Genomic DNA, 27,536 nt, shown 5'->3' with positions numbered 1-27,536 from the left:
TTTATTCCAGAACCAAGATACGAAACGGCGTACGCATGTGAAGGGAAGACCCTCAAGATCGGCTGCAGCGAGGGTTCCGTCATCCACCTCATCAGGGCGAACTATGGAAGGTTCTCGATCACGATCTGCAACGACCATGGAAACATCGACTGGAGTGTCAACTGCATGTCCACCAGGAGTTTGCGGGTTTTACATAGCAGGTTAGTTATCAATTTATTTTTGTAACATTCACACATAAAATATCATACGACTGACTTTCGATACAGTGAGCCAAAGGGCTCTTTCACTCATGTAGGACCTTTTTAAACAAACGCCAAATCATCAGAAACGAGTATCTAAATCTAGACATGCGGTAGCGTGTCAAGCCAAGTTCAAGTAACAGAACTGGCGAGCTGCTACTTGTGTAATATTACACGAACCATTTGGAGCCACTTTTGACTATCTTGCTATAACTATAACAAACCTCAAAAATCTGTCCAAATAGATATAAAAAACACCGGTTAAGGTTATAGTAACCTTTAAAGATGTTCCACAACTAAAAGGTCTATAAACACTGTCAATAGCAAATACCCAGCAATAGATCCCAACGTTACCGTTCCATACACAATACATGCAGCGTTTCATCACGTATCACTATACTAATCATGTGGCGCCATCTGAGCTCAGTCCAAACAATTCACTGCGGATTAGACAAAAACAGGTCACGGTGCAACCTGGACATAATCCGCCGTTATTGATATTGTCCAAATAAAGCATTTACCGTCACATTTGCGGTTTCCATTATTTCGGGAGCTTTGCTAATTTTAGTTGCGTTATGCCATTTTGCGTAAATACCGTTATTTTGTTAGTTCTGATGAGCTATATAATCAATTGGTGTTATTAAATTCATATTATTATCGATAATCCGGCATTTATCGAATTCAGCACAATAGCTAAGTACCTACTTACCTAATTTTACATAGTACGATTTCATTTTAAATTAAAATTTATTTTACGAATTTAGTCTACTTTTTAAATCTTCAAAATTTTGAGTTGACACACTATTACATCAGGCCAATTTGACTTCAAAAATATTTCTTTTTAGTACACAATTTTATCGTTTTGCTGACCTTTTCACGATGCCCATTAACTGTCGATAAAGCAAACCATTTAAAAATAATAACTTAACTAATTAAACCATATCGGGAGATCAATCAGCGCTTAATATAAGACATTATTATTTATTATTAATGACATAAAGCAGTATCGTGTCACCAATTAGAGGCAAGTATCATATTACACAATTATACTCGGCCAATTAATTATTATACAAATGATGAGACGGAAAAATAAATGTAAACGATCGGAGAAATGTTATGGTATCGATTAACGTAAGTCCAGTTCAGGGATCCGCGTTACAGATGCATAAACCATTTGCTATTATTGTGTAGCGAAAAACCCATTTGTTCATAAAAACTCAAGAAGTCCCATAATAATAATTATCACCTCATTTAACTAATACTGCTTTATTTTGCGGGTAGTTGAAAAAGCGGGAGATCATCTTTGTAGCGTTGCTTGGAAGGCTTACCTACGTCCAGCAATGGACTGCCATCGGCTGAAACTAATGGTGATTATGACAACTGTTTTGTCTCTTTCTATCTGAGCGAATTAAACAATTGACAGAAAGTGATAAAGTCATTCTATTGACTGTCAGTTCACTGTTTTGTGAAATTAAAAAAAATAAAGGGAAAATGTAATTAGAATATATTGGACATTTATTACAATGGAAATCATCACGCACAGACAAAAAGTTACATAAAAAGGACATCATCCACGTTTCATATATTTTTGGTCCAAAATCAAAAGTGCCGGCCAACAAAAAAAAGTGCTGTATTCTGACAGAATACGTCTGCCTTAGCATTTGTTACTATGGCACCAAAGCCGTAGCTCCACTGTGCGTCGAGTATTTGAGATCTAAAAGTCATCGACTATTCATACATTTTTTGTTCAAAATCAAAAATGTCAGCCAATAAAAAAAAAGTGCTGTATTCTGACAGAATACGTCAGCCTTAGCATTTGTTACTATGACGCCAAAGCTGTAGCACAACTGTGCGTCGTAGTATTTGAGATCAAAGTCAGTCGTTTCATATATTTTTAGAACTCAAATACTACGATGCACAGTGGTGCTACAGCTTTGGTGCCATAGTAATAAATGCTAAGGCGGACGTATTCTATCAGAATACAGCACTTTTATTTTTTGGCCGGCACTTTTGATTTTGGACCAAAATGGATGATGTCCTTTGACAACAGAATTATTAACATACGGAACTCTAAAACAATAACCGTTAAGGACTTAACGCTTTCGGAAACTGGAACATGTTTTGTTAATTAATTATTTAATTACTTGTCTTTATGGTATCCTACTACTGTATAATTTAAAAACAGATTAGGGATATGTAGAAAAAGATAACAGAGAGTCGTAATTATTGTCGCGGAAATCATAATATTTAATACTTTAATAGTTATGAGTTTTGGAAGTTATCAAATAAATAAGGCAGTTGACGTCCTGTCTAAGATAATTAAATAAATACATACAAGGATGTTTTAAACAATAAAATTATTTATGCTCTTGACTTTCACGCTCGAGAGTTTTGGGTTCTATTCCCAAGAGAGTGACAGTATAAGAAATAACGCACACTGTTTAAAATACAGTAGATATTATCTTAATTAACTCGATTGATTGAAATATTGTTGGTTGTCCTAATAAATGATATAAAATAAAATAAATATTGAATACTCAATGTGAATATTAACTTGAGAATAGATTGAAACGTAGTTAAGCTAAGTTGCAATTTATTTTTGAGTTTCGTTTCAAAACGCAGGTTGAGTCTTACATGAATTTAATTCAGAATCCGTGTCTATGTACAGATGTTATTTACAGATAAATACAGTGTATGTATTAGACATCAGAATCATCATCATCATCATCTCAGCCATAGGACGTCCACTGCTGAACATAGGCCTCCCCCAATGCTTTCCATGTTGCCCGGTTGGTAGCGGCCTGCGTCCAGCACCTTCCTGCTACCTTTACGATGTCGTCGGTCCACCTTGTGTGACATCAGAATATTGTTACAAAATCATCCCTATTAGAACTTCAAAAGATCCTAGCTAGTATTTAGCTTGGTCTACCTGTCGATTTTATTTTTCTTTAGTGACCTGGTTGAAGTAATACAGCAGCTTTTTAGAAGTTAATTTAGATCCCATACTCAGAACTGCCTTCACCCATTTCACACCCCATCAACGCGTTCATGCTAAAATAATCCTAAATCCCATGGTAATGTAACTCCGGTCGTCGAAAATTGCCGAAAATTAAATATTCGCTACACCGAAGGTTATCATGTTAGCCGTAGGGTTGCCACCTCCAAAAACACAAAAATAAATAAAATAAATATAATTTAGTATTAGACAATGCAGTCCATATTTATTTATATTAATATACAAACAAATAATCACACAAAAAATAGGACAGAAATCAGCAAAGTTTCCACAGTTTGGTTAGTTTGGTTTGGTTAGTAACTATTAGATCTTAGAGACTGTGTTAGCTAGAAGGGTTAGTAACAATGAACAAAAGCCGGACTCGGTGCTTAATTTACCCTAAAAACCAGGCATACCTATTTAATAGCTAATGATATCTTTTTAAAAGTATGTTCTGAAAGCCGAAAATATTTCCTAATAAAAAAAATCGCTCATGGCTTTACATGTCCACTCCACTTTCGACCAGCGCGGCAGCCACATAAAAAGGCTAACAAAAGACGGACATGTCAAACGAGAAAATATTTGGCCGGCCGGACACGTTCAAAATATCCAACTTTAGCCGGACACCTGGCAACCCTAGCCGCGAGATTGCCAATAAACTGGCTAACTCATGCAAATGGCGTCGGATTGATAGCCATTACGCGTGACGTCATCACTAACCGTTTTTAATCGTAACACTGGAATGAAGCTGTTGACGGATGAACGGGAGTACACAAGCTCTGCGTTTATATGGAAATTTACTGGATGCGTGGTANGGATTGATAGCCATTACGCGTGACGTCATCACTAACCGTTTTTAATCGTAACACTGGAATGAAGCTGTTGACGGATGAACGGGAGTACACAAGCTCTGCGTTTATATGGAAATTTACTGGATGCGTGGTAGTTTTTCATTTAGACACAAGGGGAGGGGAGGGGGGGGGGGCGTACATAACATATTATTGTAGGCCTACCTACTAACGTACCTCTTAACCTCCTATTGGATAAATATCCTCAATACCTGACGATGTCTGAGAGTCCTCCGCCTGGACATGAGCTCCCTTAGCCTACATGGAAATCTTTAAATAAACTTCGGACGCAGGTCGGCCGTAGTAAGGACAATCTGTTCAGGTGGGGATTCTTGGATGGCTCAAACTTGGAGTGCAAGTGTGGTTTTGTTCCCTAGTCGACGAAGCACATGTTGTGGTGCCCTGCGTGCCCAAACAACTGCACGCAGGAAGATTTAATGAAGGCTACTGACAACGCCACTCTTGTGGCGGAGTTTTGGGCTGACGCTGTGTAGGTTTGTTGTCGACACGACAAGAAGACCTGACGATTTGTGGATTGAGTCGTAAACCTTACAACGAATTTGCTGTAGCTACGTGCAAAACCGCTCGTGGTTGTTTGTTATAGGTTTCCAGCCAAGAAAGTGCAAAAATTTCTTGATCCAAAGCTTATAACAATTTAACAACTTAATTTTCAATTGCTAATTGTTTGTTTCTTTTGTCCACAGATGTAGCATGCACCAAAACTGCAGTATATTGGCCAGTACGAACGTCTTCGGGGATCCTTGTCCAAACACGTTGAAATATTTAGAAGCGCACTACCAATGTGTACCAGGTATGACACCATTTTAATTATTAGTCAACTAAGTCAACCCCATGAGTCAAGATATATTAAATATTTGAGGAATTCCTCATCAGTTACAAGGCTTGTCCACTTTTATCACGATCATCGGAACCTTTGCAATGTTTTTCGGACTTTTTTGAGGTCAAGGAGGAGGACTTGCAAGCGAAGACCTTACAACAAGTGGATTAAATGTGTCCAGGTCTATTTTTCTCCTTTCCTCACTCCAAGATGAAGGAGATACCAACACTGCAGAACCAATTCTCAGACCTTGATCTCATCACAATACAAATTTAGCACTAACGAAGTTATACCTTTACAAATCGAGACTCAACAACAAGAAGACTGATGTTTGATCAATTTAGCGATCACCAACTAGACAAATATTGGACAAATCCTCACCACTAACTCGCTGTCTTCACCATTCCAGCCTCAACAACAAGCACCACCAACCGCCCATCACCACCCTGGCTGATCACCTCCCAGCCAACAGTCTGGCGGTCTACCGCTGCTCCAGTGCCGAAGAACCCGGTTCAGGTCCAGCAGGGGGAAAGGAAGAAGCCCACTGTCATCACACCACCGACTTTTAGGCCGCATATCACTCTGCCACCAGAGGTGAAGCTGGGAGATCTTGGGACTAAGGTAGGTTTAAGGGATAGCGTAAGGCCGGGTTCCCACTATGCCGGACCGGCATTTCAGCCGGAAACCGGACACCGGACAAGGGTGTTCACATTACACCGGATCACCGGATCCGAAATCCGAGCCGAATGAAGTGCGGGGAGCACAGGCGGGGCGGGGCGGGAAGCACGGGCGCGGCGGGGTGGGCCGCAACTCGTTCACATTACTCCGGTCCGGTGATTTTGCCGGCATTTTGTAGCGACAAAACGCTCGGTAAAAATGCCGGGCTCGGCGAAAAAGCCGGATCCGGGATAATGTGAACAGCTTCATACAATTTGTACCGCCGCTAGGCCTTCCGGCGATTTTACCGGACCGGGAGATCTGCCGGTCCGGCATAGTGGGAACCCGGCCTAAGGAAGGAGCTTCTAGCAGATATTTTCCTCTACTATGTTTCTTTGATATCAAAGACCGTTCCCAATTGTTATACTAACATGCTGTGCTACTGCAGAAATAGTGAAACTTTTTTTCTTAGCGCTACGATGTTATTTAGTGAGTAGAACTAGTGGGTCTTTTTATTCCCATATCTTTTACTTGTACAGTCAGCGTCAAATAGTTTGTGACATCCAAAATGACCAAAAAGTTGACCTTATTCCAATTTGGTGTCACGAACTATTTGACGCTGACTGTGAGAACCAAGAAGATCAGGAATATCTGGCTCAAATAAAACAGGAAACCATGCATTGAGACATCTTACATCCAGTAGTGAACAAAACTGTCACATTCTGAAAATACGATGATAATGAATTTGAAGGTGTCTTCAACTAAAACCTTTTTACCGGTCTTCAGGGGGCTTAGTGTGAGTTTACATCAAATCAAACGTATTTGATATCGAGTGCGTCAAAAAATTTATGAAGATTTTAGTTCTTGAAAGTATCCCCTAGGGACGCTGTAAAATCCGTCATTTTTTTACGCGCTCGATATCGAATACGTTTGATGTTTTCCCAAGCCCCAAACATAAGAGTAACAACGTCCCTGCTTCCAGAAGACGACTACCCGTCAACCGGACTCCTCATCAGAAAGGGATCCACCCCAAGCCCCTCGGGAGACGGTGCCGGACGTGAAGGAGGAACCAAAGGCAGCGGAGACTGACAACCCCAGAAACGACAAGCCCAACAAAGAAGATGAGAATGGTAAGTCAAGCTATCTCGTATAGGTATTATTGGCAAGGATAGGCCCCCTTAATTGATATTTGTTGTCCGTGGTCCGTGGTACATAATCTTTTCGGTAGGTTTTAAACCTTTGTTTGTCACCTGCCATCTGCTTCGCAATTTATTTATTTTATTTGTTTATTTATTTATTGCACATAATGAATACACTGTATATTGCTAGATACTAGGTACTAACATACAAATGCACACCCGGTTGGGCACAGCAATAGAAAATAACAGTTATTAAATATTATTAACAATAATTAAATTTATAAATCTTATAAGTGTACCTACTTATAACTTTTATAATAAACAGGAAGTCGAACCTTAAATTCGAACTCCTCCTATTTTCTTCTGATTAATTTCGTTGCGGGTCCAATGACAGTTTAACTTTCCTCCGGGACAAATTTGACCTTCATTGGTTGGGTTTTTATGGCGGTCAAGCTGTAAATCCTGGCTACACAGGAGTTGCAGTGGTGGGAACGAGAGGTGGGAAAAGTCCAGTAAAAGCTATCTCGTTTATTAAAATATGAACTCCACTCCAACGTCCTACAATTCATCTAATCTGGATACTGGAAATCAAAGAATCAAGGGCTTGAAACTGTGCTGGAAATGACTTGGAGCACATTATAACATCCAATAGTATTTTAATTGTCAAAATCTTTATGAATTAGGCAGTCCGGTCAACTTAGCAGATTTTTGACCTAGTAAATCAGCTTATGAAACCTCACTAAGCTTGACCAATGACTACTGACCCTGACAGCAACCCATTAGATAGATCACAAATATTTGAAAATTCAAACTGTTGACCTAACAGTACAGAATCCACAGCACTGTGAAAATTTTCCAATTCTGGTGTGTACCAGAAGTTTCATAGTACGTGTTTACTAATCACATTGTTTGTCTCACAGTAGTGACAGAAGAGACAATGCAGTGGCCAGTCAAAGACGAAGACTCCGACTCTTCACCACCAGTACAAGAACCGCCGAAGGAAAGCAGACCTGAAGACACTGATGATGACTTTGACAAGGCTTTCTGTAAGTGAACCTACTTTATTTAAAGAGACTTTGAAAATCCTTGAAAAAGAGGCTGATAAAAAAAATGTAACAATCACAACATAATATCAACACAAGCATAAGTAGAACCTAGATTCAAGGAGAACTTTTACCTTAAATTTTTCGCATAATTTCTTAAAACTACAGAAGATTTTCTTTCTCGCACAAGAAATAAATCGCAGAATTATCACTTTAATAAATAGTAGAAATACAAAGTAAAGATTAAGAATTAAGAATTGTCATGAAATTCTGTTTCTTATGGTACCTAGTACAAGTACTGTAATGTAGTGATGAACGAACATACTCCTAATGTAAAAGTAGCTCAGATTGTCAGAGCAATTGCCCGGCAATTGAAGGATCGTGGGTTCGATTCCCACCTTAGGCAATTGGCTTTCTTCAAGTTATTAGGACTCCCAAATCTCTTTTTGCTAATCCTTCAATATTTTTCTTTCAGCCACCAACCCAACACCTTTAGGGAGGCGGGCGTATTGTCCCCAAGTCACAGCCAGGGGTCTGGAATGGAACTGGACCCTGGCTGGTTCATACGCGCTCCAGCCCTGCCCCGGCGGCGCTACGGGCCTTGCCCGGTGGAAGTGAGTATTGCCACAGTATTGTCCTTTTCTCCTTCAGCTTACTAAGCTAATGACTTTAACCGTTAGATCATAACTACCTTTTAAACTTTTAAATTAGAATGTTATGGATGAATTCGATCAAATTAAACTATACTTCTTTTGTACTCGTAGAATCGTTTATTTGAATATGTATGATAAAGTAAAATGTAAAAGCTTTCTCACTAGTAGAACAATTATGTCAAAAATCAATCATACACTCTATGTACTATCGGCCACACTGTTAACTATCCATTTCGTTTTTGCTCTCGCTCTCATCAAATGGGGATTCTTTGCGACAGAACGAGACGACATGACCGGCAATGGGTAGTTACTAGTTAACACTGTTGCCGATAGTACCTAGTAATATTGACACACATGAACAGAAACTATACTATATTCAGCAATGGACGTCCTGTAACTGAAATGATGATGATGATGCACAAAAATAAACTAAATTCCACAATTAAATTCCAGGTGCACCCTAACTCCCCACCACTTCACGGAGGAAGACAAGCGGACGCCCAGGAGACGAGGTCCAGGTCTGCAGTCTGGGGAGAACTACCACGACCTGGGACTAGACCAGCCGATGGGCCAGGCCTTGGATAGGCAGCTCCAGCTGATCAGGAGACTGGGGTCGGAAGCTTTGTTAAAAGGTAGGTGGAGAACAGAATAGACGGCAAAACTGTATTTGTACCCGAGAATTAGTAGTAACATTTAACCTAAACCAGAGTAAATACAAATGAGTAGGTCATATTCCAGGCCTTCTTCCTTCCAGGTTCAAAACGCGCTCGGTGCGTTTCTATGAAGATGACCTACTCATTTGTATTTACTCTGCCTAAACCATTATAATTATCACTAATCCAAAAGAGGAGCGTGGGCAGGCCTCCTACTAGGTAGACCGATGATCTGGTGATGGTCATGGGAAGAATCTGGATGCGGGCAGCGCAAGTCCGGTCGTTATGGAAAGCCTTGGGGGTCTTGTCCTGCAGTGAGCGTCATTTGGCTGAAACGAACGAACTCAAAAGAGAAGCGTGCTATGCTCAGAGTTTGCCTACGTAATTTAATCAGAATTGAGGCTCGGTAGGTGAATAAAAGTAATAGACATAGTCCACAGAATTATTATTGCCAAACTTATGAGGCAGTAGCCATTGGGGCAGAAAAGGCGACCATGAACTGGAAGACATAATATGTCAGTCGAGAAATCGGTGATTTAGTAAAGGTCGCAGGAAGTACCTAAGGGGCAAGACCGTTCGTTGTGGAAATCTTTGGGGTAGCCTTTATCCGGCAGTGGATGGGCTTTGGAAACGAACGTAAAAAAGTTATCTTAGCGTTAAGATCGAAGCGAACTTTTCGAATCGAATTGGCGTTGTCAAACACTGGTGTCTGATTCCAGGCCGCGATGGCGATATTCCTGAGCACCTCATAGACTACCGAGGGGGCGCCAGCCTGCCCGACGCCCAGGCCTCCAGCCAGCACCCTTCCACTGTGTCCGACTTCGCTTATCGTGAGTGTCAAACAGCAAATAGATGTGTAAAGCCTGGTCCGTGAGCACGTAGAATCCCGTCCAATGACCCCAAGCTGCCCATCCTTGTCGCTCGCACGTAATTATGTTGCTGTCGCGCTCGCACACTCACTGCGGGCGCGCGTCGCACAGTCGCGACAGCAATATAATTACGCGCGAGCGATAAGGATGGGTAGCTTCGGGGCATTGGACGGGATTCTACGTGCTCACGGACCAGGCTTTAGTTATAAATGTATAAGAACAAAAATAATATGTTGCGCTGACAGTCTAAGAGTCCGCACATTAATAGACTTTTTATCGGCCATAGTTGGATCAGTGTGCTTACCATGAGTTTACGTTAGGTGTGCTCGCTAGCGAGTACGTCAAAAAAATCTATCAAGATTTTGTTTCTTGAAAGTAGCCGCTAGGGGCGCTGCACAATATGTCATACATTTAATGTCATTTTTTTACGCAGTCGCTAGCGAGCACACCTAACGTAAACTCATGGTAAGCACACTGCTACTAATTTGTAAGAGCAACCGACCTAGATAGTCAGTTCTATCTAGGCGGATAGTGCAGCAAGGTTTTGGAATAGAGGCCACGTACCGGCAAGTGCAACGTAGGACGACTTACAAGACGTCATGTAGTCGTTGCGGGATGACACTGGATGCCAATCATCAGAGGACGGCCTATGAGACTCGTTGCATACTCCAGATTTTTATTCAGTGGTCGGCTTCCAATTATGAGGATTCGGCCGAGTGTGATACCATACATTTACTGATTAACATCCCTACCAAACTATCGGATGACCAAAAGTCTGCAGTCTGTTGAGTTTCTTTGAGAAATAATGATGACGACTATTTATAGAAAAACCCCTTTCTTAGTATGCTCTATAATACTTGTTTTCTCTTACAGCCGACGCCATACCAGAGTGGTTTGGATCAACTCCAGACCTCAGCGAGTGTCGCTCAGTCTGGCTCAACAGTTTGGAGGCGAGGGTCAGGGAGGGAGAGTCACTGCTCAGCATCAGCAATGATTTGGCTCAGGTACGTGGTATATTGACTGCTTTTCATGAATTGACACTTCTGTCAACCTTGGTAAAACTTTTGACTGTTTTTTGGTGAACTATCGCCCGTATTCACTTATTACTATGAGGTCTCACAGTGCGTGTGGACGCACAGGGTGACACACGAAACAATCACAGAGCTCTCATCAACGCTGTGCGTTCGATTTTCTGATTCACTTAAGCAAGCATCCTTTGTGAATACGGGCGTAAGACAGTTTTGTGAACCTTGGTATATGAAAGAGTACGCGCAATGATACTTTCGTTTGGAAATGTGTACCTTTCAATACCTTTTCAACGCCCGTATTCACAAACATTACTATGAGGTCTCACAGTGCGCGTGAACGCACAGGGTAACACACTCACCAACCACAAAGCTCTATTCAACGCTGTGCGTTCGATTTGCTGCTTCACTTAAGCAAGCATCGTTTGTGAATACGGGCGTAAGTTACTAAGTTAGTCATCTATATTTTGTTATAATAAACTCCAAATATGGCCTCTAACTATTAATACCCTCAATTCCCAGGTGACCTCCTCGAAGACCCTATACGGCGGCGACATGATGACCACCACCACCATAATGAAGAAGCTGGCCCAGCGCATGTCCCATAACGTCCAGACCTTCCCTGACCCTCGGCAGAGGGAAGCCATCGTCACGGATATGCTGCTTGGGGTTATTAAGACTGGTGAGTTAACGTTGCACTATATTGCCCACAATATTGCTTGCAATATTGTCCGCAATATTGCTTACTATATTGTCCGCGAAATTGCCCGCTATATTGTCCGCAATATTGCTCACCATATTGTCCGCGATATTGCCCATTATATTCCCGGGATTTTTTTTAAACATTTCGCGGACTTCAACGAATGTTTTATTAAATAATCTCGTGAATTGGAACGTTCTCGGGTTTTAATTTAATAATACAGGTAACCCTTCCTAATGCAGCAGACCAAATACCTAACTGGTTAATTTTAGGAGGTAAAATTGGACTCCCATTTCTACTGAGTTCATTGATAGACAATTCTTCTATAGCCTGACCAGGAACATAAAAACCCTCGCCATGTTGCGGAAAATTAATGGTACTAATTTCTTTTAATGGCAACAGTAACTGAAAACTTCATTGACATGTCACCTTGCATGTCAGTCTATTGTTGTCAAAGTGTAAACAAACTTTATTTTAAATGTGCGCAATTGNACATATATTTTTATTTGTCAATCTAACAAATAATTACATAGTTATGGTGCGTTGAAGTTGCGCACGACGTCACAACGTGCGGCATTTTTAATCAAGCGTTGACGTCACGGGCCTCTTCTTATGAACTTTGGGGCGCTTTATCTCTTTAAATTTTCATTAGTTTGAAAAAGTGAAAAATACGTGTAGAGTATTTTTTGATAAGTTAACTGACGGACTAATTAAAACTCTTGCTTTTTGACCCAGGCAACATCCCCATTATATTAATTTATGAAAAATGCTTACTAACTAATATGTCTTCCAGACAACCGCCAAAACGACCTAGTCCGCATTGTGTTCTTCGCGTTCGACCGCCTAGAACAGATCCTGCCGCCGACCTTCATCAAGAACCCGCAGTATGCTGCCTTCATGTCGGAGTCTTCCACCAGCATCAACTCTGAGAAGAAGAATGTGACGAGGCTCTTGAACTCTAAGGTAAGGAAAAATCATCATCATCATCATCATTTCAGCCATAGGACGTCCACTGCTGAACATAGGCCTCCCCCAATGCTTTCCATGTTGATCGATTGGCAGCGGTCTGCGAAAAATAAGGTATGGAAAAATATTAGCATTTATTTAGATTGATTTTACAAACGTCAATTAAGAAAACGACTTTAACACCATAGCGATAAAGTTCGAAATTACTGTTCAAATATGAATAGACACGTCATATTTCGATCTAATTAAAATAGCGCTATAGAGTGAACCAACTAACCCATACTTTTTAACGTAAAGGGCAATGCTATCTTTGAAACCATAGTGTTCTTACATTTACAACAGAAAAATCTAAGACCAAAACTGACCTTAAAAATACTTGAAAATTAAAAAAAAATAAAGTATTTTATCTCTCTTCATAATGTGACTTATTTTTAGCACTCATAAGTTGACGCCACTGTAGAGTAAGGTCCTGACACTTGCCAGTGATGTAAACTGTAGTACGATTATTCCGTCAAACGCTTTGTTTAACTGACTTTATCGTACGATATGAACTGTCAAATGATTACGATTTCTTTACACAATTCCACCTCTCTGGTATCTCATCATCATCATTTCAGCCATAGGACGTCCACTGCTGAACATAGGCCTCCCCCAATGCTTTCTATGTTGCCCGGTTGGTAGCGGCCTGCGTCCAGCGCCATCCCGCTACCTTTATGATTTCGTCGGTCCACCTTGTGGGTTGCGTTTTCCGGTGCGCGGCCTCCACTCCAGAACTTTGCTGCCCCGTCGGCCGTCAGTTCTGTGTGCTATGTGCCCTGTCCATTGCCACTTCAGCTTGCTAATCCGTCTGGTATCTAAAAACATGTATTTTTGTATTTTCACAGGTGATATCTGCCAGCCTTGGCAACGGGCGCCACATCCAGCTGTCTCAGATGGTACACCTGACGATGAAGCACCTTAAGACCGAGAACGTCTCCAATCCGGCGTGTGTCTTCTGGGATTACACTTTGCAGTAAGTTCTTGTTAAATGTTGTTACTCTGTTGAGTATTGATTTCAATCAACATTGTAGGTATTTGCGCACGTATCAATCAATGGAAAATTAAATACTTCCGTGAGTGTAATTATAAAAACCTAGCTTCTTTACTCACTCGCTTTCATCACGTGAGGTGGACCACTAGACTAGTTTGTTCCTACGGATGACAATGGATGGCGTTGCAGGTCATTTACATTTCGGCGCGGAAAAATCATGTTTTATAAATATCTCATTCAATCACTTTAACTAACAAAAGACTAGTAACAAAATTTCTATTTTTGTAAGTATTAATGCCTCGTAAATAAATTATAATGAGTATAATGATTTCTGTAAGCATCAACTTTTAATGAAGACGTGGCGTTTTACTAAGGCTGATTTTAGTTTCACGCGGACCGTCAGTGAGCGATTACTCTAAAACGCTCCCTAGAAGTTTATACAGATCGGCTGTGTGAAGCGGATCCGCACTGGACGGTTCGCGTGACACTAAAACCAGCTAAAGGCCTCAAGCGGACTTCGTAAGAGGGTAGCGAGAATATCATTACCTATTGAATCAGAAATAAGTTTTTAATAATCTTATTTAATTTTAAATGGTGAGGTGTTTTCCAAAAATTTATACGAAATAGCCTTACTTAATAAATTTATTCCTTTACAGTGGCTGGTCTTCCGAAGGTTGCTCCGTAGAATGGTCCAACTCGACCCACACCGGCTGCGCCTGCTCCCACCTGACCAACTTCGCCATCTTGATGGACGTGCACGGAGTCAGTTTGAGCGACAAGCACGAGATGGCGCTACGTTTGCTGACGTTTATTGGCTGCGCGATATCCGCTGTGGCGCTGTGCGCGGCCATTATTGTGTTCCATTGCTTCAGGAATATGAAGGTAGGTGGAGAATTATAGTTTTAGAAAGGGAACGTTTCAGAAGAGAAAACTCTGTTAACCCTTAATAAGGCAATTAGTATTTTTTTTAGTTTCCACTTTGAATTCAACCGTACATCCTTGTCCAAACACAATGGAAAATTGAATTGGCTATGGCTGTTTAAAGGTTAATGTAAAGTCAGTTTAAACTACATCAGGATTATATCCGTTTTAGAATAAAATCAAATAGAAAAAAGTCCATAAATTCTTCGTAAGACATATTAAGTAAAACTTACGTAGAAATGATACCTATTTAGATAAATACTACCTACCTACCTACCGATACCTACTGATAATACAAGTACCTACAAGTAGGTACTTGTATTATCAGTCTGTCCATGTAGAAATGGAAGAATACTCTAATATTACAATACACTCTTTAAAATCGAAGAAGAAAAGTCCAAAGTGGTCGAAAACTATAACTACACCAGTGGGCGCAGGTTTGATCCCCATAAAAGTGTTTTTCTTTTTATCTTCTATTTGCCTCTGGTAAATTAGAGAAGATCTTCCTGCAGTGGAGACTAAATGACCTGATGATTTTTTTTATCCACTACAAGGAAGCTTTTGGCCTGCATCTCATGATGGAAAGCGATGATCAGGCCTAAGGTGGAAGCAAGCTTTATTCGGAATCCTCAACCACAGAGGAACTGGCTATCTTACCTCTAACTGCCTTAACATTGTTGTTCTGGTTGATGATGATGATAATAAAACTAACCCCATTCTATTCCAGTCCGACCGAGTCCTCATCCACAAGAACCTCTGTGCCTGCCTTCTCATAGCTGAAGTGGTATTCATGTGGGGCATCGACCAGACTGAGAGCCGGGTCCTTTGCGGGGTCATCGCGGGGACTCTGCACTACTTCTTCTTGGCAGCGTTTGCTTGGATGTTTCTAGAAGGTAAGAAACATTGTTGCATCTTCTGGAGTTGTAACAGCTATTTTACTGTAAAAATTGTAATCTACGCTCTCGTTGTACAATGAGGGCTATCGTTTTAGCGCTCACCAGTTAGCGCCACTGTAGAGTAAGGTCCTGTCACTTGCTAGTAACGAAGACAGTGGCGCCAACTTGTGAGCGCTAAAGTGGTAGGAGGACTATCGTATTTGCACTCATCAAGATGGCGCCACTGTAGAGTAAGGTCCTGTCAATCGCCAGGGGTGCCAACTGTTAAGTATAAAAACGATAGCCCTCATTAAATTGTAGTTTAATTTCAAAATAATCACGTCAAAATGAAACTTAAAGAAGTCGATTGCCTTACTCGAGAATTCGAGACAGGACTTTCGCTTGCCGGGCGACTGCTGTGAGCTAAGGGAACAGTGGATGAACCCGTCAAATTCTTCGAGTTTTTGTGTCAGTGTTGTCTTATTAATACTGGATACTACTTTTAAACATCCAACAGAAATACTATAACGNCAAAGGTTGTCAAATTGACTGACATGTTTATCGTATAGTACAGTCCACTATGAAAATTAGCTGTGGTTTGTTTCAACTACCTATTTTAAAGTTTTTTGTCACTTTGTAAGTGTTGAATTTTATGGAATTGGGAAAGAAGTACCGAGTTTGAAGCGTTTATGAGCAGACATTGTAGTTGAATATTCAAGTTCAGAATTTGATTATTGATGAATAATAATAAAATCCTACTTGCTCGATTGATGGTTTTATTTAATTTACTTAAACCAGTTTACCTATAATATAATATTTATTAGTCTATATATTAAATTAGCCCATAATCCTGAATCCTGATACATAAAGCTATTCTATTAATTTAATACAGGTACGACTGTACCCAGTGTTGCACTATCAAATGCAATTGACACGCCTCTATGCCAGGGTTTTTATGTTCCTGGTCAGGCTATACCTCTCTTTTATGATTAGGATCACTACCAATCCGCATTAGTGGACTGTAGAATATCCTGCCTGAACCACTGTCCCGTGCCTTTCAGTGGGATATATTACTTACCCACTTAGGGCTGATTTTACCATTGTCGGATAACTCTTAACTGAAGAATAAAATTGTCATTTTGACATATTTGACTGTCAATGTGCCAAACTTATTCTTCAGTTAAAAGCTAAGGATAATTGATCTCCATACTGCTTGCCTTATCTTAAATTACCTTCCCTTCTTCTTCCAGGATCGAATCTTCTAGAAGAAAGCCAGCGCGCCTCCTGGGCAGACCTCAGTGCGGATGCTCAGAACCGAGCAGCCAGCGCACTCCTCACTCAACTTGAAGAAAACGCCTTTTTGTTGGCAGACGCAGTGACCAAAGAGAAAACCATCTTGCAAGTCGTGAAGAATATCTGTGAGTATAGTTTGGTGTTATTGAATTCAAAATTGAGGGATATTTAAGACTGTGGTAGTAAATGGAAGTTACTACATCGTTGAAACAACAATTTTACGTTAGAGGCACTTATTAAAATATTTTTATAGTTTCGTATGGTTTGCACATGTTCTTTTCCATATTTTTTGTAGTCGACCAACCATTTTAAATTAGGTTATTGACTGTAAGCAACGTCGACAATGTTGCCATATTAATAATAATGGTCAACGTTGTTAGAGAAATATCGGCCACTAAATGGTTTCGAATCCGAGTGACGCTATATTGACACTATATTGCCAAACATAATATTAGGTACTGAACAATATTGGCACGGAGTTTCATTAATCGCTTTTGTTGTTATATTGTTTAGGATTACTTAAAACTCTATTCTTAATAATGTTTTTTCTTTGAAGGTCTGTCAGTCAGGGTGTTGGAAGTAAAGAATGTTGAGGACGAGACCTTTCCATCTCTTATCACGCAGGACCAGTGGAAAGCTTCGGAAGACACCATCACCATACCCAAAGCTGCTTTACTTGGTTAGTAAATAAAGTTATATCGATTTGATGAGAATATAATGCCCGTTGGTGTAAAATCAACGATAAGTTTCAATATACCTACCTATTTTGTACCTATAAATGCTGTACAAATGAAATAACGATAAAAAAGTGTTGACTCTTATTATTAGAATAACGATAGTAATTATCACGATCACATTATTTTCTTGATGTTGTGTTGCTGAATAAAATATGTTAACACTTTCCGCGACAGTAACCCAGACACAATATAAGTTTAATTTATTGTTGACTTCTATAGCATCTCACTGTCGCGGAAAGTGTTAAACTGAAAATCTACACTAATATTTTAAAGAGGCATAGTTTATTTGTATCTACTTATGACAGATCATAGAGAAACTCAGCATCTCGCGTAATCTGACTCCTCAACTACTAAGCAAAAAGTCTCCAATAACCAATACCAGATTAACTTAACGGGACTATTCCCACCTCTCGTTCCCACCGCTGCAACTCCTGTGTAGCCAGGATCTACAGCTTGACCGTCAATAAAAACCAACCAGTGAAGGTCAAGTTTGTCCCGGGGGAAAGTCAAACTGTCATTGGACCCGCAACAAATTAATCAGAAGAACCATATTAATTTATGAAAAATGCTTAGCTACTAACTAATATGTCTTCCAGACAACCGCCAAAACGACCTAGTCCGCATTGTGTTCTTCGCGTTCGACCGCCTAGAACAGATCCTGCCGCCGACCTTCATCAAGAACCCGCAGTATGCTGCCTTCATGTCGGAGTCTTCCACCAGCATCAACTCTGAGAAGAAGAACGTTACAAGGCTCTTGAATTCTAAGGTAAGGAAAAATCATCATCATCATCATCATCATTTCAGCCATAGGACGTCCACTGCTGAACATAGGCCTCCCCCAATGCTTTCCATGTTGATCGATTGGCAGCGGTCTGCGAAAAATAAGGTAAGGAAAAATATTAGCATTTATTTAGATTGATTTTACAAACGTCAATTAAGAAAACGACTTTAACACCATAGCGATAAAGTTCGAAATTACTGTTCAAATATGAATAGACACGTCATATTTCGATCTAATTAAAATAGCGCTATAGAAGTTTGACTAGTAGTGAACCAACTAACCCATACTTTTTAACGTAAAGGACAATGCTATCTTTAAAACCATAAAGTTTTCTTACATTTACAACAGAAAAACCAAAGACCAAAACTGACCTTAAAAATACTTGAAAATTTTAAAAAATAAAGTATTTTATCTCTCCCCATAATGTGACTTATCCCTTACGTTAATTAGAGCTATATTTTTAGCACTCACAAGTTGACGCCACTGTAGAGTAAGGTCTGACACTTGCCAGTGATGTAAACTGTAGTACTTCTGGTATCTCATCATCATCATTTCAGCCATAGGACGTCCACTGCTGAACATGGCCTCCCCCAATGCTTTCTCTGTTGCCCGGTTGGTAGCGGCCTGCGTCCAGCGCCTTCCCGCTACCTTTATGATTTCGTCGGTCCACCTTGTGGGTAGACGTCCCACGCTGCGTTTTCCATTACGTGGCCTCCACTCCAGAACTTTGGCCGTCAGTTCTGCGTACCATGTGCCCTGCCCATTGCCACTTCAACTTGCTAATCCGTCTGGTATCTAAAAACATGTATTTTTGTATTCTCACAGGTGATATCGGCCAGCCTGGGCAACGGGCGGCACATCCAGCTCTCTCAAATGGTACACCTCACGATGAAGCATCTCAAGACCGAGAACGTCTCCAATCCAGCCTGCGTCTTCTGGGATTACACCTTGCAGTAAGTTTTTGTGCTATCTATAGATCTTTAACAAATGATGATGAGACAATAGATAATCACATAATACCATCGGTCTAATTATCAAAATGCGTAAATCCTTTTTTAATCTACTCGTAATGTGAAAAGGATACGAAATACCACACCGTTGAAAGTGTAATTATCGATATTTTCAGTTACCAATTTTGGTATAATTATCAGGGCCATTAGGCCGACGATAACACTTTTGCCCCTCAGTCACAAGTGCAAAACAAAAATCTGATCGTATCTTTTTTTAACGTCATCGTCTATCATTAGCGCACTTTCAATTTATGTTTGAGCAGGACGACAGTCGTGCGTTAGCAAGAGACCGCACACTAATGGTTGGTAATTTCCAATTTTATTAAAACGCGGAATGTCATATAGTTTTCCATGTGCGGTCCTGTAAACGGACAACAAATTTTAATGTCCGGCTCAAAACGTCTAATTTGAAAGAACCCTTAGATCAGGGGTTCCCAAAGTGGGGGGTGAGCCCCCCAGGGCAGGCGCTAGGACCTTTAAAGGGTGCGCGGGCTATCTGTGTAGTTAAGTATTAAAAAACCTGCGACCCCTGAGAGGATACATTCCAGACTGCTCTATACGACCAATAAATAATTTGAACTGGAGGATGGAGGCCGCAGATTTTTTGATGGTTTAAAGGGGCGCGTCTCAAATAAGTTTGGGAACCCTTGCCTTAGATATAATGCAAATCCGTGCTGACAGTACAAGATTTAGCGGACAATGCACGCAGATTCTGATTGGCATTAAACATTTTATAACACAGTAAGTCCAATGCTAATTAGGCGGATTTGCACTATCCCCGACGCTATGTCTGGACTTGGCGACAACCCCGTATCCCCTAAACCTAATTACAATAATATTCTTTCCTCCACAGTGGCTGGTCTTCCGAAGGCTGCTCCGTAGAATGGTCCAACTCGACCCACACCGGCTGCGCCTGCTCCCACCTGACCAACTTCGCCATCTTGATGGACGTGCACGGAGTCAGTTTGAGCGACAAGCACGAGATGGCGCTACGGTTGCTGACGTTTATTGGCTGCGCTATATCCGCTGTGGCGCTGTGCGCGGCCATTATTGTGTTCCATTGCTTCAGGAATATGAAGGTAGGTGGAGAGTTTTTGTTTTGAAATAAGAACGAAAAATGGAATGATATTTCCGTTATGTGAAATCAGTTAAAACTACATAAGGATAAGACATATTTTAGAATGGCAACAAAGTAACAAGTTTACATTATTGTCCTTCTATTAGGCTGGGTTGCACCATCTTACTTTAACTTTGACAAACGTCAAAAATCTGTCAAACTCCATACAAAAACCGCCGGTTATCGTCATAGTTACGGTCAAAGTTAGGTGGTGCAACTCAGCCTTAGAGATGTAACTTGAGTTAATCGTCATCGATTTTATTCCGACTGTACACTGATTACCTTGCTCAAACTTAGCAAAGCTTCCAAATTAGGTATGCTGTCTAATAATGGAAGGTACAGAAGACGGCTCATCAAGCTATACACGGTGGACTCTTATATCCTAAGTATTAGCAGTAATAGAGAAAGATAGAGAGAGAAAAGATTTTGCAACAAAATTGTATTCTAATGGTGCTGTTGACCTATACATGAATAGAAAAAAAAGGCAAAATGGTCGAGAACTAGACAGCTACACCAGTCGGCGTGGGTTCGATCTCCATGAAAAGTATTTCTGTTCTTTATCTTCTATGTGCCTAATTTAGAAATACACTCGACAGCAAATAAATCGCACCACCCGCGACAAGCATTTTCAAACGTATGCATCCCTACTTCCCACCAATATTGGCACCATTTAAAAGCCTAGTTCTAAACTTCATTTTATTAAAGGAAAGGTTTTTACCCCAAATATGTGTCTTTACAAGGATCCAGAGTCACTTCTTCAAAAAATAGGTAGTTACGCTATAGCCATTTTTTATGACTATAAAACTGTTAAGTTGGGATTAATCGCTATCCATCTGTTAAAGAGGACACGTGTGATCATTATTTGGTTTTATAACCATAAAATTTGGTCTAATTAATCCCAGAGGTGAGCCCAAAGTGAGGTCTTTTTTCAAGTCACATTTATGGTATATGTTTATCATTTATTAAGAAATTAAATGTGTTTTTCTTTAAGGATATTTATTGGGCTTTCAAATAACACCAATATTGTTGGGGCACCATTATTGTGTCAAAAGAAAATCTTTAAAGTTCGCGTCGCGGGTGGTGCGATTTATTTGCTGTCGAGTGTAGTTCTCCTGCACTGGAGAATACATGAAGATGGTGATGATAATTAATAATCATAATTTCATTCTATTCCAGTCCGACCGAGTCCTCATCCACAAGAACCTCTGCGCCTGCCTTCTCATAGCTGAAGTGGTATTCATGTGGGGCATAGACCAGACTGAGAGCCGGGTCCTTTGCGGGGTCATCGCGGGGACTCTGCACTACTTCTTCTTGGCAGCGTTTGCTTGGATGTTTCTAGAAGGTAAGAAACATTGTTGCATCTTCTGGAGTTATAATAGTTTTATAGTAAAAATTGTAGTCTGCGCTCTCGTTGTACACTTAAATTGTAGTTGAATTTCATAATAATCACGTCAAAATGAAACATAAAGAAGTCGATTGCCTTACTCGAGACAGGACTTTCGCTTGCCGGGCGACTGCTGTGAGCTAAGGGAACAGTGGATGAACCCGTCAAATTCTTCGAGTTTTTGTGTCAGTGTTGTCTTATTAATACTGGATACTACTTTTAAACATCCAACAGAAATACTATAACGGGTCATCGAGAAAATGGTTTGAGGAGGTCTATGTTCAGCAGTAGAATGTTTATTTTTTATTTTATTAAAAAGGATCCAAAAGCATGCAAATATTTTATTGAAGCTTCATCATCGACGTCCACTGCTGAACATAGGCCTCCCCCAATGATTTCCATTATTGCCCGATTGGTAGCTATCGAAGTGATCAATTGCAAGAATAAATGACATTTTTAAAGAATTCATTCCTATTTTTTTAAATATTTTTTATTAAGGCACAGCAACAGATTCAAACTCAAACTCAAACTCATTTATTTCTGTAAATAGGCTTAAAAAAAGCACTTTTACACGTCCCAGTATTAACCCTACCACTGCTTCAGGACAATAAATGGGCCAGTGCTGAGAAGAAGCAGCGCAAGAAACTCAGTCACTATTGTCAGCCTCTTTTTCAAAGGTTTACATGCTTTAAAATGTACAAAGTTATAAATATTTATGCGAGCTAGGCAGTAACGCATCCCAAAAATTTTTAGCTTTTAAATAATCATCGACTTTATAGTAGCCCTTTTTCATTAAGGTACTTTTAATATGTGCTTTGAATTTATGAATGGGTAGTTCTACTGTTGTTGTTGTTGTTGTTTGTGGTAATTTATTAAAGAATCTTAATACATTCAAGATTACAAATCATTGCTTAAATATAGGATACATTAAACAAAAATTACGATTAATTATCATCTTTCCCCAGGTTTCCACCTCTACGCGATGCTAGTGGAAGTATTCGAGCCGGAGCGGCCTCGCGCCCGCTGGTACTGTGCGTGCGCATACCTGGCGCCGGCGCTGGTGGTGCTAGCGTCGGCAGCCGCCTTCCCCGGAGGCTACGGCACCGCCAGGCACTGCTGGCTGTCCACGGACAGGATGTTTGTGATGAGCTTCGTGGGGCCGGTGGCTTTGGTGCTAGTGGTAAGTGATTTGTACCCTAAATGCTTTTTAGGAAGGGTGATAATGCCTTGGCAGAAGTTGCAGCCTTACAAAAACTGCTAGATGTCCATTGTCCACTCACCCGATGTACCAGTGGCCTTGGTAAGAGATTTGTTCTTTAAAGACGTGATAGAAAGAATGAATAACCTTGACAAGCGTGATGATGGTGCTAGGATCTGCTGCTGGCTTGCTAAGATCCTTCCAGCAACTTGGTAAGTGTTTTGTACTTTAAAGACAGAGCACGAAGGTTGATTACACCTTGACAAGCTTCATAGTTGTACTTGGATCCGCTGCTGGCTGTCCACGCACGGTCGTAAGTACTTTGCACCATAAGTACGTAGTGCGATGGGTGATTATGCTCTGACAAGCGTGATGGTTGTGCTTGAATCTACTCCTAGCTTTGGTAAGTGGAATTGACTCTTAAAAACTTGGTCAGAAGTGTGATTACGCCTTGACAAGCGCCTGGCTGGAAGTAAGTAGTTTGAATCTTAAAAACGTGACAGGAAGGGTGATTATTCCTTGACAAGAGCTTCGTGGGGCCTAGGATCTGCTCCTAGCTTTGGTAAGTGGAATTGACCCTTAAAGACTTGGTCAGAAGTGTGATTACGCCTTGACAAGCGTCTGGCTGGAGGTAAGTACTTTGAATCTAACTGGCTGTCCACGGACAGGATGTTTGTGATGAGCTTCGTGGGACCGGTGGCTTTGGTGCTAGTGGTGAGTTGGATGAACCTTAAGAACGTGGTGGGAAGGGTGATAATGTCTTGTAGAAGTTGCAGCCTTTAAAGAACTGATAGATGTCGACTAACCCTGTGTCTCGATGGCTTTGGTGCTTGTGGTAAGTCGGATGAACCTTAAGAACGTAGTAATTAGGGTGATTGCGCCTTGACAAGCGTGAGCTAGGACCTGGCTTGCTAAGATCCTTCCAGCGACTTGGTAAGTGTTTTGTACTTTAAAGAGAGGGCACGAAGGTTGATTACACCTTGACAAGCATCATAGTTATACTTGGATCCGCTGCTGTCCACCCACAGTGGTAAGTACTTTGCACCTTAAGTACGTAGTACGATGGGTGATTATGCTCTGACAAGCGTGATGGTAGTGCTAGGATCTGCTCCTAGCTTTGGTAAGTGGAATTGACCCTTAAAGACTTGGTCAGAAGTGTGATTACGCCATGACAAGCGTCTGGCTGTAGGTAAGTAGTTTGAACCTTAAAAACGTGACAGGAAGGGTGATTATTCCTTGACAAGCGCTGGTACTGCGCGTGCGCATACCTGGCGCCGGCGCTGGTGGTGCTAGCGTCGGCAGCCGCCTTCCCCGGAGGCTACGGCACCGCCAGGCACTGCTGGCTGTCCACCGACAGGATGTTTGTGATGAGCTTCGTGGGACCGGTGGCTTTGGTGCTAGTGGTAAGTGATTTATACCCTAAAGGCTTTTAAGGAAGGGTGATAATGTCTTAGCAGAAGTTGCAGCCTTTCAAGAACTGCTAGATGTCCACTCACCGTGTCTCGATGGCTTTGGTGCTTGTGGTAAGTGTGACAATCCTTAAGGACGTAGTAATTAGGGTGATTACGCCTTGACAAAGCCTGATGATGGTGCTGACTTGCTAAGATCCTTCCAGCGACCTGGTAAGTGTTTTGTACTTTAAGAACGTGGCACGAAGGGTGATAACGCCTTGACAAGCATCATAGTTGAACTTGGATCCGCTGCTGGCTGTCCACCCACGGTGGTGAGTACTTTGCACCTTATAGACGTGGTAGGATGGGTGATTATGCTCTGACAAGCGTGATGGTTGTGCAAGAATCTGCTCCTAGCTTTGGTAAGTAGAATTGACCCTTAAAGACTTGGTCAGAAGTGTGATTACGCCTTGACAAGCGCCTGACTGGAGGTAAGTAGTTTGAATCTTAAAAACGTGACAGGAAGGGTGATTATTCCTTGACAAGCGCTGGTACTGCGCGTGCGCATACCTGGCGCCGGCGCTGGTGGTGCTAGCGTCGGCAGCCGCCTTCCCCGGAGGCTACGGCACCGCCAGGCACTGCTGGCTGTCCACCGACAGGATGTTTGTGATGAGCTTCGTGGGACCGGTGGCTTTGGTGCTAGTGGTAAGTTGATTGTACCTTAAAGATGTGGTAAGAAGGGATAATGTCTTAGTAGCAGTTGCAGCCTTTCAAGAACTGCTAGATGTCCACTCACCGTGTCTCGATGGCCTTGGTGCTAGTGGTAAGTGTGATAACCCTTAAGTACATAGTAATTAGGGTGATTACGCCTTGACAAAGCGTGATTATGGTGCTAGGTTCTGCTGCTGGCTTGCTAAGATCCTTCCAGCAACTTGGTAAGTGTTTTGTACTTTAAAGACACAGCACGAAGGTTGATTACACCTTGACAAGCTTCATAGTTGTACTTGGATCCACTGCTGGCTGTCCACCCACGATGGTAAGTATGTATTTTGCACTATAAGGACGTAGAAGGATGGGTGATAATGCTTTGACACGCGTGATGGTTGTGCAAGAATCTGCTCCTAGCTTTGGTAAGTGGAATTGACCCTTAAAGACTTGGTCAGAAGTGTGATTACGCCTTGACAAGCGCCTGGCTGAAGGTAAGTAGTTTGAATCTTAAAAACGTGACAGGAAGGGTGATTATTCCTTGACAAGCGCTGGTACTGCGCGTGCGCATACCTGGCGCCGGCGCTGGTGGTGCTAGCGTCGGCAGCCGCCTTCCCCGGAGGCTACGGCACCGCCAGGCACTGCTGGCTGTCCACCGACAGGATGTTTGTGATGAGCTTCGTGGGGCCGGTGGCTTTGGTGCTAGTAGTAAGTGGGATGAACCTTAAGATCGTTATAGGAAGGGTGATAGTGTCTTGGCAGAAGTGGCAGCCCTTCAATAACTGCTAGATGTACACTCACCTGATGTACCAGTGGCCTTGGTAAGAGATTTGTTCTTTAAAGACGTGATAGAAAGAATGAATAACCTTGACAAGCGTGATGATGGTGCTAGGATCTGCTGCTGGCTTGCTAAGATCCTTCCAGCAACTTGGTAAGTGTTTTGTACTTTAAAGACAGAGCAGGAAGGTTGATTACACCTTGACAAGCTTCATAGTTGTACTTGGATCCGCTGCTGGCTTTCCACCCACGGTGGTAAGTATGTACTTTGCACTATAAGGACGTAGAAGGATGGGTGATTATGCTCTGACAAGCGTGATGGTTGTGCTAGGGTCTGCTCCTAGCTTTGTTAAGTGGAATTGATCTTTAAAGACTTGGTCAGAAGTGTGATTACGTCTTGACAAGCGCCTGGCTGGAGGTAAGTAGTTTGAATCTTAAAAACGTGACAGGAAGGGTGATTATTCCTTGACAAGCGCTGGTACTGCGCGTGCGCATACCTGGCGCCGGCGCTGGTGGTGCTAGCGTCGGCAGCCGCCTTCCCCGGAGGCTACGGCACCGCCAGGCACTGCTGGCTGTCCACCGACAGGATGTTTGTGATGAGCTTCGTGGGGCCGGTGGCTTTGGTGCTAGTGGTAAGTGAATTGTACCCTAAATGCTCTTTTGGAAGGGTGATAATGTCTTAGCAAAAGTTGCAGCGTTACAAAAACTGCTAGATGTCCACTCGCCCGATGTGCCAAGGGCCTTGGTAAGAGATTTTTACTTTAAAGACTTGGTAGGAAGGTTGGTTACGCCTTGACAAGCCTGATGGTCGTACTAGGATCTGCTGCCAGCTGGAAGACCTGTCCAGCGACGTGGTAACTATTTTGTACCTTAAAGATGTAGAAAAAAGGATGATAACGCCTTGACAAGCATCATAGTTGTACTTGGATCCACTGCTGGCTCCACCCATGGTGGAAAGTACTTTGCACCTTAAGGACGTAGTAGGATGGGTGATTATGCTCTGACAAGCGTGATGGTTGTGCTAGGGTCTGCTCCTAGCTTTGTTAAGTGGAATTGATCTTTAAAGACTTGGTCAGAAGTGTGATTATTCCTTGACAAGCGATGGTACTGCGCGTGCGCATTCCTGGCGCCGGCGCTGGTGGTGCTAGCGTCGGCAGCCGCCTTCCCCGGAGGCTACGGCACCGCCAGGCACTGCTGGCTGTCCACCGACAGGATGTTTGTGATGAGCTTCGTGGGGCCGGTGGCTTTGGTGCTAGTGGTAAGTCGGATGAACCTTGAATTCTTTTTAGGAAGGGTGATAATTTCTTGGCAGCAGTGGCAGCCATTCAAGAACTGCTAGATGTCCACTAACCCTGTCTCGATGGCTTTGGTGCTAGTGGTAAGTCGGATGAACCTTAAGAATGTAGTAATTAGAGTGATTGCGCCTTGACAAGCGTGATGCTGCTGGCTTGCTAAGACCTTTCCAGCGACCTGGTAAGTGTTTTGTACTTTAAGGCTAGAGCACGAAGGTTGATAACTCCTTGATAAGCATCATGCTAATACTTGGATCCGCTGCTGGCTGTCCACCCACGGTGGTAAATACTTTGCACCTTAAGTACGTAGTAGGATGGGTGATTATGCTCTGACAAGCGTGATGGTTGTGCTAGGATCTGTTCCTAGCTTTGGTAAGTGGAATTGACCCTTAAAGACTTG

At 41.8% G+C, this 27,536-nt stretch overlaps 1 protein-coding gene across 5 annotated transcripts in view; it reads left to right on the top strand.

Annotated features, from left to right (window-relative positions):
- The first annotated feature begins 13 nt into the window (after nt 1-13).
- Nucleotides 14-27,536, top strand: part of Cirl (Calcium-independent receptor for alpha-latrotoxin) — a 41,899-nt gene continuing 14,376 nt past the window's right edge. For 2 of the 5 annotated variants that reach the window (XM_028307537.1, XM_028307536.1), the window contains exons 1-17: nt 14-200; nt 4,787-4,893; nt 5,330-5,541; nt 6,560-6,707; nt 7,637-7,762; nt 8,235-8,373; nt 8,866-9,044; nt 9,785-9,895; nt 10,808-10,938; nt 11,482-11,641; nt 16,702-16,869; nt 17,301-17,423; nt 18,078-18,247; nt 19,088-19,215; nt 20,126-20,351; nt 21,566-21,731; nt 22,739-22,953. In XM_028307537.1, coding sequence (XP_028163338.1) covers nt 166-200; nt 4,787-4,893; nt 5,330-5,541; nt 6,560-6,707; nt 7,637-7,762; nt 8,235-8,373; nt 8,866-9,044; nt 9,785-9,895; nt 10,808-10,938; nt 11,482-11,641; nt 16,702-16,869; nt 17,301-17,423; nt 18,078-18,247; nt 19,088-19,215; nt 20,126-20,351; nt 21,566-21,731; nt 22,739-22,953 — 2,544 coding nt within the window. In that variant the 5' untranslated portion in view covers nt 14-165. Of the gene's footprint in view, nt 201-4,786; nt 4,894-5,329; nt 5,542-6,559; nt 6,708-7,636; nt 7,763-8,234; nt 8,374-8,865; nt 9,045-9,784; nt 9,896-10,807; nt 10,939-11,481; nt 11,642-16,701; nt 16,870-17,300; nt 17,424-18,077; nt 18,248-19,087; nt 19,216-20,125; nt 20,352-21,565; nt 21,732-22,738; nt 22,954-23,639; nt 23,686-27,536 lie in introns of all 5 variants that reach the window. The other 3 variants (XM_028307533.1, XM_028307535.1, XM_028307534.1) reach the window with 3 other exon arrangements.

Source organism: Ostrinia furnacalis, unplaced genomic scaffold (genome assembly GCF_004193835.3).
Source record: "Ostrinia furnacalis isolate ACB-3 unplaced genomic scaffold, ASM419383v2 OfSCF2279, whole genome shotgun sequence".
NCBI lineage: Eukaryota > Metazoa > Arthropoda > Insecta > Lepidoptera > Crambidae > Ostrinia > Ostrinia furnacalis.
The sequence above is the reverse complement of the archived record's forward strand: the minus strand, read 5'-3'. Positions and strand labels throughout refer to the sequence as shown.